At 30.9% G+C, this 13,920-nt stretch overlaps 1 protein-coding gene across 4 annotated transcripts in view; it reads right to left on the bottom strand.

Annotated features, from left to right (window-relative positions):
* Positions 1-720: 720 nt before the first annotated feature.
* The window catches only part of LOC111042290 (spectrin beta chain), a 28,510-nt gene continuing 15,310 nt past the window's right edge, over positions 721-13,920 (bottom strand). The window contains exons 5-30 of one of the 4 annotated variants that reach the window (XM_022326844.1): positions 12,981-13,847; positions 12,736-12,899; positions 12,132-12,675; positions 11,870-12,070; positions 10,954-11,073; positions 10,632-10,880; positions 10,365-10,556; positions 10,115-10,303; positions 9,865-10,029; positions 9,567-9,806; positions 9,289-9,501; positions 8,230-9,222; positions 7,933-8,133; positions 7,428-7,841; positions 7,166-7,360; positions 6,681-7,105; positions 6,477-6,615; positions 6,329-6,413; positions 6,175-6,266; positions 6,011-6,115; positions 5,831-5,940; positions 5,686-5,744; positions 4,455-4,544; positions 4,108-4,260; positions 3,807-3,900; positions 721-1,701 (exon numbers count right to left, since the gene is read on the bottom strand). In XM_022326844.1, the coding sequence (XP_022182536.1) occupies positions 1,329-1,701; positions 3,807-3,900; positions 4,108-4,260; positions 4,455-4,544; positions 5,686-5,744; positions 5,831-5,940; positions 6,011-6,115; positions 6,175-6,266; positions 6,329-6,413; positions 6,477-6,615; positions 6,681-7,105; positions 7,166-7,360; positions 7,428-7,841; positions 7,933-8,133; positions 8,230-9,222; positions 9,289-9,501; positions 9,567-9,806; positions 9,865-10,029; positions 10,115-10,303; positions 10,365-10,556; positions 10,632-10,880; positions 10,954-11,073; positions 11,870-12,070; positions 12,132-12,675; positions 12,736-12,899; positions 12,981-13,847 (6,672 nt within the window). In that variant the 3' untranslated portion in view covers positions 721-1,328. Of the gene's footprint in view, positions 1,702-3,806; positions 3,901-4,107; positions 4,261-4,454; positions 4,545-4,778; positions 4,845-5,685; positions 5,745-5,830; positions 5,941-6,010; positions 6,116-6,174; positions 6,267-6,328; positions 6,414-6,476; positions 6,616-6,680; positions 7,106-7,165; positions 7,361-7,427; positions 7,842-7,932; positions 8,134-8,229; positions 9,223-9,288; positions 9,502-9,566; positions 9,807-9,864; positions 10,030-10,114; positions 10,304-10,364; positions 10,557-10,631; positions 10,881-10,953; positions 11,074-11,869; positions 12,071-12,131; positions 12,676-12,735; positions 12,900-12,980; positions 13,848-13,920 lie in introns of all 4 variants that reach the window. The other 3 variants (XM_022326846.1, XM_022326845.1, XM_022326847.1) reach the window with 3 other exon arrangements.

Genomic DNA, 13,920 nt, shown 5'->3' with positions numbered 1-13,920 from the left:
AATATTTTCGTTGAAGATAGTTTTATTATATCCACTAAACAAATCATTTTTTTTTTTTTTTAAGCAAAGTTAAATATAATTTCTTTTAATTACATAAACATTGAAAGTATCCATAGGTATATATTTCTACCTAAATACACACATATATATATAATATATTGTAAACTCATCATTTATCTTTTTATTTCCATCTCATAAAAATTAACAATTTTTTTTCTCATAGCACAAAATAAAAATAGCGTAGAGGAACCAAACGCCGGATAGTAGAATAATATATATTATATAGAATTTTTTTTTTTATATATATTATTTAAAAATAAATATAGCAAAATTGTATTAAAATGTACACTTTAAAGCCTTAGAGGTAACTAAAAATGGTGTGATTTCTATAAGAAAATTTCTTTTCAGGTAATTTTAATAAATAAAGTTATTTTAAAAATTATATTTATATATAAATCAATAGATATATATTATATATATATATATATAAATTAATTAATAAAAATTCTTAAAAATTCTAAAATTGCTCTAAATATTTTTTATTCATTAATATTTATCGACCAGGCATATTGTTATTTAAATTTATAACAAAAATAATACTTTAATATGAACAACGTGTCAATTAAATATTAGCTTAAAAGATTTGTATATAAATAAATTAGATATTAAACGGGTGTAAATAGGCGTTAAAAAAAAAAAAAATAAATAAAAATACAGTAAATAAATAAAACATCTCTAGGATCTAAAATAAATAAAAAAAAACTAAACATTCATGTAGGTATTGTTTTGGTTAATTTGGTATACACATAGAATAGATATATATATATATAAAATAATAATAATAAAACGTTGGTGATGGAGTGAAAAAAAACCTAACGTTATCGGGAGCTGCCTCTTTTCGAGTAGGTACATAGATTTATATATACTTTTTTATTTTCAAAGCGAGTATAAAGGAATAAAATATAATATATATATAGTATAATTCTTATTAAAATAGCTGTCGTCGATGATGATAATAAAATAAAAGGCAGGTTAAAAGTAAACACACACGAACGGCGTTGAAACAAAATTAAAATAAAATAAGAGACTCGCGCGCGGCGTGAGGAGAAGACAATATTATTTTATACGACGCGAGAGTCGTCGGAGGCGGTGTGTGTGTGTGTGTGTATGTGTTCGTATGTGAGGTGAGTGCGTGTTTGGGAGTCGGGTCGTAAAATAAAAAATACGATAGCGCAGACGACACCGATTGGGGTTGGGGGATGGTGGTTGATGGGGTGGTCTTGTATGGTCCGTCTATGACGATCAATCTCGCGTTTCCCCCATCACACTCACACCTTCTTAAGCGTGAAGAAGCTGCGGCGTTTGGGCTCGTCGCGTTTGTCACCGACCGCGGGCAGCGTCTGTGACCGGGATTGCGTGCCAGCCGCGTCCTGTTCGCACACGTTCTTCAGCGTGCTCACCCACTGGCGCATTTCGGCATCGTTGCGCGCTTGGAACAGGAACTCGGCCCCGCTGGCCAGCTTGGCGCGCAACACGAACTTCTTCTTGGTGTAGTCGGTGGCCACGTCGGCAGTGCCGCCATGCAGATCGATGGGCGCTTCGCCCTTGAAATACGTCTCCGGCGACGTCTTGGCTGCCTTGGCGTCCTTGTAGAACGCCAAGCTGGTGCCCTGTACGCACACGAACACCTTGTCCCAAGACCTACGGATGAAATCATAGTAAACACGATTAATTTTATTTCTCATTTTATTAATATTTATACGTCATTTGGAGGATTCCGGATATATAAAAGCAATAATATTTATATAAAATATAACTTAAAACAAAAAGTAAAAATATAACTCTCGTTATATTATTACCATCAATAATCATGCTCACAACTTAGTATTGAAGTAGTATCCTACGGGATGGAAGGGGGTAAATATTTGATATATTTTATGTGATTTACGTGGCCTTCATACCACTTAAAATATTTAGAAAACAATAAGCAAGGTAGAATGAGATAAAATATGATATGAAAATGCTTTACCATTTAAAAATATTAAAAAAGTAAGAAAGTATAAAAAAAAATATTTTATCAATAAATTTCATGAAAATATGTGTAAGTATATAATTTAATTTATAAATAAGAAATAATCCCCCCCTCCATATAATTTGTTTTATTAATTTTTCAGACGGCCAATTATGAAAAACTGAGGAACTGTACATGATGCCAAATTAATTTGAAAAAAAAAATATGATGTTGATTAAAAATTGAAGATGAGGTGGGTTATTAATACCAATGTCAGTAGGTATTAGCCAACTAACAGTCTTGATGTCCTTTATCGAAATTTATTAATTATGTACAACTGTACAAGTATTCCCTACTAGAAAGTAAATTTTTTTAAAAAAACGGGAATTTTTATGCAAACCAGTTATAGACAATATATATTTTTTTTGTATCTAATCAAAAACGAATGAACTTAGATACTACATACTTTTACCAACAATTTATATGATCATATTCCACACAAGATAAAAATTTCAAAATACTTTGAATCTTTTTGAACTATTTATAGTTATTTAAAGATATTAATTTGTTTTTCTATAAATGTCTGAAAAAATTATTTAGATTGATCTAAAGTTTGAAAATGTAATACGAAGTTTCCTCTAAATTGTTCGTAAGTATATGGATAAAAAATTTTGGAAATATATCGCTACGATTTTTCTATAAGCATTTGAAGTTTAAAATTCAAACGATGACTAAATTTATCAAAAGCATTCTGATTGAAGAAGACTTATTTTTTCATAATTAGTATTTTAACTTGAATTTATCATTTACTTATACAATAAAAACATTTTAACAACGTAATGATGAAATTATGTACGTTGAGACAGCCCGACCCTTCAAATGTTGGGTTTAGGTGTAAACCAATATCATGCAAGTTTTAAATAAAGCCATGGAAATTCATACTAAATATAGGTGCAAAAAATTTCCAAAATGTAGAAATGGACCGGGCTAAAATCTCTAATGTAAACATAACAAAATTTAGTTATCGTTTAAGACGGTTGAGTTATTTGATAGATATGAATATAATCGTTATATTTTGAGCCTCTAAATATACTCATTCATGTATATATTTACATTTATGTTTTTTAAAATAATAATTTTTATTGTTATCAAAATCTTCAAACTACTATTAAATGGATCCAAAATTACGCCTTTAATGATACATCACCCCTGACTACAGAGATCTTTTGCTAGTGCCTAGATACGTAACCCTGACTATCCGTGATCGTATCAATAAAATTTAACAAACATGATACTAAAAATAAAATTGTATTTAATAAATAGAATAATTTTGATTTTAACATAAAATTGAGATATGATAAAAAAAATTGCATGTCTCTTGATCGACGAATATCGTTGACGAAGGTTGTAGGTTGTGGACCCCTTAGACCTTGAGGCTAACTAACAGTCAGTACATTTATATTTCATTAAATAATTTAATAAGAAAATATTAAGTAAAAAATAATTTTTTAAAACATTAAAATTCCACTTTTTTGAAGAAATGTCGCACTCTCAAACATGTGCATAGTGCACAGCAGACTATGGTTATACACTTATCTGAGGATTACAATTTGATATAAATATTAATGATCCATTATAATTTTTTTTTTCAATAACAGCTTAATAAGATAAATAGAAACAGGTAAATAACGATAACATTTCTAAAGAAATTATCATTATATATTATAATATAATTATGTAGGTTAAAAAATATCGTTCCATGCAAAAAAATTAAAAGCAACAGTGTATCTTTTACCTGTTGGATGCTTTTTTCGTGGTAGATTCCCATTCATGTTTCCTGTTGAGTATTCCTTCTAGAATTTCACCATCAGCTTCGGTGGCTGATTGATCTGTAACAACGATCAATGAGACACTATTAAAACAAACATAATGGATTGACACTGCACTCCCCTTGTGTCAGTATAAACCCCTCCCCCCCACAACATGCTAGTTGTTGGTTGTACATAATTGTATAGCTCATGACCATGCACAAGACTTACACATAAGCAAGTATACATACGACGGATATCTCCGCATCATGTTTAAGACTACAATACCTGAAGTTGGTTCAACGGTTGCCTCGTCGTCACTAGCTGACACAGCGGACAACGGGGTCTTTTGCGGTGATTTTTTCCACCGGAAACTGCGGAACGGTGACTTTGAACGTGACCTGTCCTTGTTGCGGTCTTTGACTAATTGACTTCGAGAAGCTACGTTTTCAAAATACACACACAAACAGAAATACTTTTACAAAACAAGCAAACTAAAAAATAATTGTCATCGCACATCGTATCATGTCAGAGCATGAGAAAGCACGTCACATGCTAATGATTAAATGTTTGAAAATAAAAAAATATAAATATAATTAAATTGAAAGCAAGCTTGAGATAGCTGAAATACTTACTTGAGGGCAACGTAGATGCGGATCTAGCAACCCCTGCAGGCGCGGCGGGACTGGCAATGCTCTTCCTACTCGATGCAGAGCTGTCATGCACTACAAATGTTAATAACAAACACTTTCAATTCAACTTCATGCCAAAAAAAATAAGTTATCGATAAAACTACAATTCAAATTATTATAGCGAGTCATGCGATAGTATAGAGCTTTTCTATATTATATCCACAAGGTATGTTTAACAGAGTTAAGAAATATGCATGCAAAATAGTTTATAATAGAATAAAATAAATTCTATAAATGTTATATTTGTTATAAATTAAATTAACTGACCTGCGGTCGGTTTTTCGATGGGCGATGTCAGTGCGAGGTTAGTGGGTGGAGGCTTACGTATTGACGCTAATGTTAGATTTAGAGAATGCAAGCGTGCAAATAACAGAAAAAACAATATGTTCATATTATACATGTGTCAATATTGTTTTTCGAATTTCAAGTTCCCTACCTACCTAATGTTTCAATTTATTCAACACAACAATATCTTTTCCACACAAGGTACAGATATTCATAATTTAATAACTTATATTATTTAAATATCTTTATATATGCATATACTGGTATATATATATATTTATACATTTACTTGGTAATCAAACAGATGCAAATATATTAAATAGTGTATTAATAATTTGCATAGCTTTAAAACCATTATTGTGTTTATTTACATCACATCATATTTCAATCTCATCTCCAAGACACTAAATGATTAGATAATTATAGATAAAAATATATTACAATATCAACAACCTTCAGTGCATGGTTAATTTATTATTTAATTTATATATTATATATTTATATAATAATACTTTTTTTTACAATATTTTACATTTTTTTATTTTAATTAATTTTCATCCACCAACAAATATATAAAATATGTATATTCTTTAATGGTACTTAGATTAAAACTAATTTTAAATATTAATGATTCATAAATCATAAATTTCATTGGACATTTATAAATTTAATAGTCTATAGTTCTATCCTCATTGATTTTATAATATTATAAAATTAATGTTCATACTATGACTTTAAATTAAAATTAAAATAATAATTGTTATTTAGAAAATAATGTTTTAATTTAACTAAGCACCACCAAGCATTTCCACCACTTATTTTACACCCATTATTTTGCATGCATTATCATTATTGTAATTAAAAAATAAAACTACAAAAGCTAACTTACCAGGACGACCTTCTCCATCTTTAGCTTGTTTTCCATCAGCTTCAGATGCTTCTTCCGCTCTGTAAAATATAAACAAGATGTAAATTATTTTTTAATAAATAAATACATTTCTAGTAAAAATTGTATAAATTTTTTTTTAACATACGCAGCTTTTTCAGCTGCTTCAGCTTCTGCTTGAGCTGCTTGCTTAGCTAACTCTTCCTGGCGTTTTCGTTCTTCTTCTTCTTTTCTACGCTGGATTTCTTTCAATTCAAACTATATGAATCATACCATTTAAAGTATTATGTTAAAAATTATTTATGTTTTAATTATTATTTATTCATACTGTAGTCAAACGTTCTAAAGCACAGAATCTTTCTTCTTGTGCTATGGCTGATTTTTCAAATGCTTCATGTTTTTTTATCAAATTTTCCACTTGATCAATAGTCATCTATTACAAAAATACCCATGGATAAGTTTTTATCAAAAAAATTGGGTAAATTAACTTACTCCTAATTCCAGACTCATGATATATGGTTCTTGAGCCAATAACCATGCTTCGGCAACTGCAGCATCTCTGGCAAATTGATATACTTCCAAAACTATAAAACCAACATTTAATATAACCATAATATATAATATCATAATAGTACTCGAAACTAACTTAGTTGAAGATTTTCCCATCGTTCTTCCCACCTGTTCAATAATGAATTTCTCTGGGTATTCAATAACATTAATTTATCTTTTATCTAAAAAATCAATGTTTATAAATAGGTATTAATTCATTAATTTAAATAAATCAAATAATTTACTTCATTAGAAGCATAATGGTTTCTTGAAAGTAGTTCTTTTCCTAAAGAAATGCAAGCTGTGAAATTATCTTCTCTGGTGTCAATTTCTGCTTTTAAACTTTGGTGATTGTTCATTAATAGTTCTACTCCACTAACATCCCTAAAAATATTTTCATAACAATTATAATATATTACAATAAATTATAAAAGTAAGGATCAAATTACCTAGGTTTTTCTGAAGTGTTCATTTGTCTAACAACATCGTCCATCCATAAGGTTAATGTTCTGACCATATTGAAGAACTTGTGTAAATCACCAGTGTCAGCTAATTTTTGTTTGCGCAGTTCACATTCTGATTGTAAAGCAGCCCAAGCATTCACAACTTCTGCTTCTCGTCCAGTAATTTCTTTGGCTTTGTCTCCAGCATATGATGTTTGTAACCGAGCAGAATCCTCGCTGATAGTTTGAACCTGAGTGCTAAGTGTGTGTAAATCTTGTAGGAAACTCTGGTGTTTACGTTGTAATGTGTGGACAGAACCAGCATCACGACCAAGATCTTCAGACATTTCATGACTTTTTTCGGCAATACGACTAACCATATCCTTGCAATCGTGGAAAAATTTGTGTAGTTCTCGTGAAGCAACCAACATCTAAGGAAACAATACATATTTAGACCTTACCAAAAATAAAAAAATATGTTAGTAGCTTACCTGTGTTCTAGTTTCGATAAGTTCTAGTAAATCTTGCCATTGTTCATTTAGACTGTCCTTCCATTCAGCAATTGTGGCCGAGTCACTGTGACCAACATTGATAAGTTGATCAGCAATACCATTAACTGTTGCCACACGTTCACTGCCTGTTGCTTCAGTATCATGAGCAAATTCCTTAAATCTCTCCCACAACAACTGTAAAAAGATTTTAAAAATATGGCATAAGTGACACACTAAGAAGGTATGGAAAATAAAAACTTACAGTGACATGGTCATAATCTTGACCAAGTTCGTGTGAACCAGCAACAATCTCACGTTCAGCAATCCATTGTTCTAAATCATCAACTTCACGGTGCAACATGAATAATTTCAAAGCTTCATCTAATTTAGCTCTACGTTCTCCAGCTAAATCCTTTAGTCCAGCATACAATTTATCTACTTGAGATTGTTTTACAGCTATTTGGTCACTTTCAGGATGCATTTCACTTGTAAGTTGACGAGCAGTTTCACCTAATTGTCTGATTGTATCAGCATAATTATCAACAGCTAATTCTAAGGATTCGTGTTTCTTTTTTAAGTTTTGTGCTGAAATCTGATCTTTTCCACGATCTTCCACCATCATATATAATTCTTGTTCACCCATCCAACTTTCTGCTTCGCTGGCGTCGAAGAAGTACTATAAATGTATTTATACAAATTTTATATTTTAGATATTGTTTAGTTTGAAATGTTTTAAAAATTAATTTTAATATGATTTTCTGACATACTTGTTGGGCCTTTTCAGATTGAAGTAACATTTTTCTACGATGTTCAACAGCTTGTTGAAGTTGTTGCCAGCGTTGAGTTAAATCATGTATGAGGTCTGTGAATTGTGAAGCATCTTCATGTCCTTCATCAATTAACTTTTGACCATTGCTACAGACGAGATTAATCCGGTGCTCGTGATTATCAATTTCATTACCCAAAGACTAAAATATAAATATAATAATATAATGATTTAATTTAATTTAATAAACAATAAATATTAAAAATACTAATAGTATTCAAGAAATCAATTTACTTACTTGATTTTTCTTTTGTAACATGTTGACATTGAACAAACTATTTCCATATTCAGTTGATGTAGCCATTGGAGTCTTTTCAGCAATCCACAATTTTTCATCTTCAACGTCTCGTCTAAATTGGAATGCTTCTTTCTTTTTCTCTAGCTGTCTTTGCCTTACTTTCAATGGTTCCTTAAGTTGTTCAAATCTTTCTTCCACTTTGGTTTTCTTTGGAATTATTGTTTCGACTTTCTCAGGGACGGTCTTTTTCAAGTATTCAGCTTGTGTTTCTAATTCAACAACTTGTTTAGCTTTTACAGCCATTTGGGTTTCAATCATCTGCTGTTTCTGCATAAGTATATTGACAGAAGCCAAATCAGTTCCAGTATCAGCCGCTTCAATCTGTTTTTCTAGGTCATCCATCCATGAATCAATATCTTCACAAGTCTGGTGTATGAGAACTTCTCTATTTGTGTCAAACAAACGTTCACCTTTTTCTTTTGTGGTCTTTTCGAGATCATCAAACTGACCTAACATTTCAGATATCTTTGGTTGAATTATTTGGGCTAATTCGGGTTTCTCTTTCATTAATTCCTCCCCTGATTGCTGTACTCTGTCTAATCTATCTTTATTGGATGCAATTTCTGCTTCAAATGCTTGATGACGAGTCCATTTGCTGTGAACTGTCTTAGCACTTCGGTATGTTTCATCCTGAGCTGTAAACTTCTTTTCTTGAATCCATTGTTGTAGTTCGTCAGAATCTTGGAGAAATTGGTGAAGTTGTAATTGATCTTTAAGTTGATCCATAAGTTCTTGGGCTTTATCACGGTTTGCATCCCGTCGTTCGTTTATGGAAGCTGCTTTCTTTTTAATTTTATCAGCTTCGAAATGGTCTTCATCCACAAGTTTATTGGCAAATTGAGTGACAGCATTAATTTTGTCTTCATTAGCTTCCATTGTGGTCATGAATGCTTCATTACGTTTAATCAAGTTTTCAGCATGTTCAAGATTAGACTAAAAAAATTAAAATATTAAACATTTTTCTTATTTCTTAATAATATGAGAAGATTTTTAACTTACTGGGACTTCATCTTTAGATAAAGCATGTTCTTGTTGAGAAAGTAATACTTCAGCTTGACGAGCGTCACGGTTAAACATTTGCAGATTGAGTGACTTGGAAAGAAGTTGTTGTCTATTCTCCCACATCTTGTGTAATTCTTGCCATCCATCACGTAAAGCCTTGAGCCTCTCTCGCAAGAACATGTACTGAGGATCATCTTGTGTTCCTGGTTCCTAAACAAGAAATTATACATCACATACTTAAAAAATTTGATAACTAAACAAACAGATGCACTTACAGCTGTAACTTTTTCTCCATATTCCATCATTTGAGTATAATCAGCAGTGTAATTATCAATTTCTTCACGGATTGCTTGATGTTGGGAGAGAAGTTTCTCAGCATCTGATAATGAAGAGGGAATATCTTCTGAAGCAACATCAGTTTGAGTCTTAGTTAACCAAGCTTGGAAGTGGTCTAAGTCACGTAGGAAACGATGAAGGTCACCAGCTTCTTCTAGTTTAGAATCTCTTTCTTTCAACTGAGAAAGTATAAAAAATTGATTATACTTAATTAAAATAAGAAGTTTATTTTCATACCATTTGTGTTAATTCTTCCCAATCTTTTTGGATTGTTTCTATTCTTTCTCGGATTACTGCAGCTTCTTCTGGATGTTCTTTCTCATTCATTTGTGCTTCAGATTCTAATGAGTCTAATTTAGCTTGAATGGCAGCTAAGTCTCTTTCCATGCCAGATAAACGGCGCTGCGATAATTAATGTAAATGATTATAATTTAATATAAAATGAATAAATGTTTTATTTAGATAGTAAAGGAATAAATTATTTTACCTGCAATGTCATTATACCAGTAAGGTCCATTTCTAGACTGTCTGTTGATTGTAAAATTCTCTTTTTGTCTTCAATCCACGAAATAGTTTCCCTACATTCAATATGGAAAGTCTGTACACCATGAGCAGAATTAAGTTGGTCTCGTTTGGCTTCAGCCTTATCTCGTAAATCAGCCCATTCATGATTCAACTATACACAAACATATTTGAATTTATTTCTCAATAAAAACTTTACAAATTGTATGGCTTACATTGTTTTGTCTGTTTACGATTTCATCTGAATTAGGATGTTCAACATGAAGTAATTGCCGTGCTAATTGATTTACAACTGCAACTCGGGATGCGTTTGAATTCATTTCTTTATCAAAACCATCATAACGATGTTTCATTATTTCAACATCTTCTATGTCCTTTCCAGGGCTCATAGTTTCCAACATGCGGTTCTTAAGTTTGAAAAAAATATTTTATAACAAAATTATAAATTATAAATTAAGAATTGTTTCACTTTTTCTTATTACCTTTTCTCCAATCCATTGTTGTACAGCATCAGCTTCACTGAAAAGCTTGTACAAAGAAAGAGCATCCAAAAGTCTCTGGTGTCGAAGTTTAGCTAATTCAACCAATTCTTTATAGCGTTTGTCAATCGATGACATACGCTCATTTACTTCTGGTCCACTTGTTGGTGCACCTGGTTCAGCACTTAATTGATTGGCTTGAGAACGTAATGCTTCAACAGTTTGTGAGTAGGATTTTAGTTCTTCACTAACCTATGAACAGTAAGAATAATAATATGTAAGAACTAAGAATTTTAACATTTAACAATAAATAAATAATAAATACCTCTTTGTGTTTTTTTAACAACGATTGGACATTAGCTTCATCCCGGCCAACATCTTCAGAAGATACTAGTCTCAAGGTATCTAACATCCAAATGTCAACATCATCAGCATCAGCAAACCACTATTATAAAATTACATAAGATTTTAATTATTGGTAACAAAAATTTTGAAAACAACTCTCAAATTAATTCTTAATTTAGGTAAAATAATATTCATAACAATTAATTATTGCTCAGAAGTCATAATTAGAATTTAGAACTTATTTGTACAAATATTTTTGAAATATGTCAAATGTCAAATGCACAATACTACGAACAATTTCAATGCATGATTACTTAAATAAAATTGGAATATTTTTATCACTGAGCATTTATTCATTATTAATTATTAAGTTTGGGACTCATTGCACTAAAAAGTTCAAAATGTCCAACTCAAATTATGAAAGAATATTCTAAGCAGCTAAAAGTTATGGTGGAAAAAGCAAGTGAAAATGGTATGTATGTATTTGAAAATATGCCTTAATATATTAATAATATCGTTAAAAGAACTTAAATTTGTTGAGTATGCATTTTTGTTCATAAAATATAACAAAATATATAAAAATATGCAGTAAGACTTTGTATTTATATTTCAAATTTTAATCTAAATCTAGATATACGACCATCATTAAAAAAACATGCAAATGCAAGAAGTCCCAAACTATTAGCATAATTAATTTAACTTGTCAAGTTGATTTTAAAAGTAAATAAATATATTAAGGTAAGAATTTTGTATTGTAATATAAAAACTAAGCCCACTGATTCAAAATATACTCTTACTAAATTATTCTATACATAATATATATAATTTTTAAATACTCGTCATTAAGATTAAATTACTAATTAATTAAATAAAAAAATTAATATTAATTAAATTACTTGGTGATAATCGACTGCATCTTCCAAACGCTTGCGTCTTTGTTTGGTTAAACTGATTAAATGTTCCCACATGGAATGTGTACTGGATACTCGTTCTTGTATGCGATCGGCACCAAAATGATTGCTGTTGATTAAATCTTCTCCAACCTTTACTACTTCAAGCAACTGACTTTCATGACTCTGTATTTCATTTTCAAGTGCCTATAAAATGATAAATAAAAATAAGTAATGATTGCTGAATATTTAAAAGTATTTATATTACTTTATGTTTTGAAAGCAACAGATTAATAGTGGTCAAGTCATGACCAATATCTCCAGCAGAAACAATTTGTTCCTTTTCCTTAATCCAATTTTCTTCATCAGCCATATCCCAATAAAATTGCCATAATTTCCTGCTTTCTTCAAGACGAGCACGTCTTTCAACAGCCAATTTGACCAATTCGCTATAAGCATCCTCAAGTTCCTGAACTCTTTCAATAATAACTGCTGGATCACAGGGTCTATAACCTTCTGTATTTTCTTCATCCAAGAAACGCTGTGAGTGTTGCACAACACTTTTCACTCTTTCTCCTAAAACATTAATGTCAGCTTCTACGAGGCTGTGCTTTTGAAGAAGATCTTCAACTCCCATTAAGTGTTTGCCATAATCATCAGACAAAAGTCTCATTTTCAATTCTTCCATAGAATCCAATATGTATAGCATTTCTTGGAAGTTTTGTTGTAATTGTAATGACAACTCTAGACGGTGACGACGGGCTTTCAATAGTTCAAGAAGATAGTTCCATAAACGAAGAACATTGTCTTTTCTAAAAAAAAAATGACATGGTAAGCAACTGTTTAAAAATATTATCCAAATTAAAATTTACCTGGCATTTATACGGACAATATCATGATAGTCCTCTGTTTCTAATTCTTGTGCAACTGTCACTACTGCTTCTACTCGTTCTTCATATGCAAATATATCTGTTTCGATAGCTTCGTGTTTTTTTGCTGCTGCTTCTACAGCTGCCAAATCCAAACCAAAATTATCCTGTAAGTATCATAAAAGCACCATTTAGTTTTTAATATTTTTAAAGATTAAATTCTATTTTCAATTAATTTAAAAACTAACCTGAGAAACTAGTCGCTGATTTTCACTCAACCATGTCTCTCGCATGCTCGCTTTTCTATTGAATCTTTGAGCTAACTGTTCAAGTTTTTCTTGTCTTATGATTTCTTCTCTTAAGGCCAACTCCCTTTCATGTTCAGCTTTTTCTAATTGTTCCCAAGCTTTATTGATATCTGAAATCATTTTTCCTTCTTTGGGAGTGTATGGTTTTTGATTATTAGCTCTCATTTTAGACTGCAATGTGAAAAGCAAAACTTCCAAATTTCCTTTTTCGACAAATTTTGGGGGTTTCTCAACAGTCCTATAGTTGTTAAACTGTTGTAATTGCTGTTGAACACCATTCAAAGAATTCAAGAATTTTCTTTCTGCTAATGACTCTTTAGTCTGCTTGATCCATTGTAATAAGTCACTAGTTAAACGTTCATATTCTTGGGCGGTACGCTCATTTTCCATAGCTATTCCAACAACACGTCCAATTCTCTTTCCTTGAACCGTTTCTTGTTTCATTTTACTGAAGTAATGATAGTATGTAACAACATATGTAATAATTGATTTTTCATCCGGTTGTTCAACAAATACATCTTCGGCATCCAATAATTTTACAATTCCTAATTTGTCTTCGGCAGTATTAAATGCGTTATTCAAGTTGTGCATGGCATTAGTTTTGCTAAGTTTTTCGAATTGTACAAGATCAGGGCGATGTTTGTGAATGATTGCATTAAATGCAAGACCATCTCGCCAAGAAGTGGTGAAGTTGCGGACATTGACATTGTGATAGCCAGCTGTTTTCATTTGGCACCACAAAAGTAGAGCATCCTTTGCAGATTTTGTCTCTTTATTGTCGGTTTCTTCTATGGTAATGTCTTGAATCTAAAATTAAATTAAAAATATATTTTCTATTAGCATAATACTAAATTAAATTGTACACATTGTAGTTAATACA

This window comes from Myzus persicae, unplaced genomic scaffold (genome assembly GCF_001856785.1).
Source record: "Myzus persicae strain clone G006 unplaced genomic scaffold, MPER_G0061.0, whole genome shotgun sequence".
Taxonomy (NCBI): domain Eukaryota; kingdom Metazoa; phylum Arthropoda; class Insecta; order Hemiptera; family Aphididae; genus Myzus; species Myzus persicae.
The sequence above is the reverse complement of the archived record's forward strand: the minus strand, read 5'-3'. Positions and strand labels throughout refer to the sequence as shown.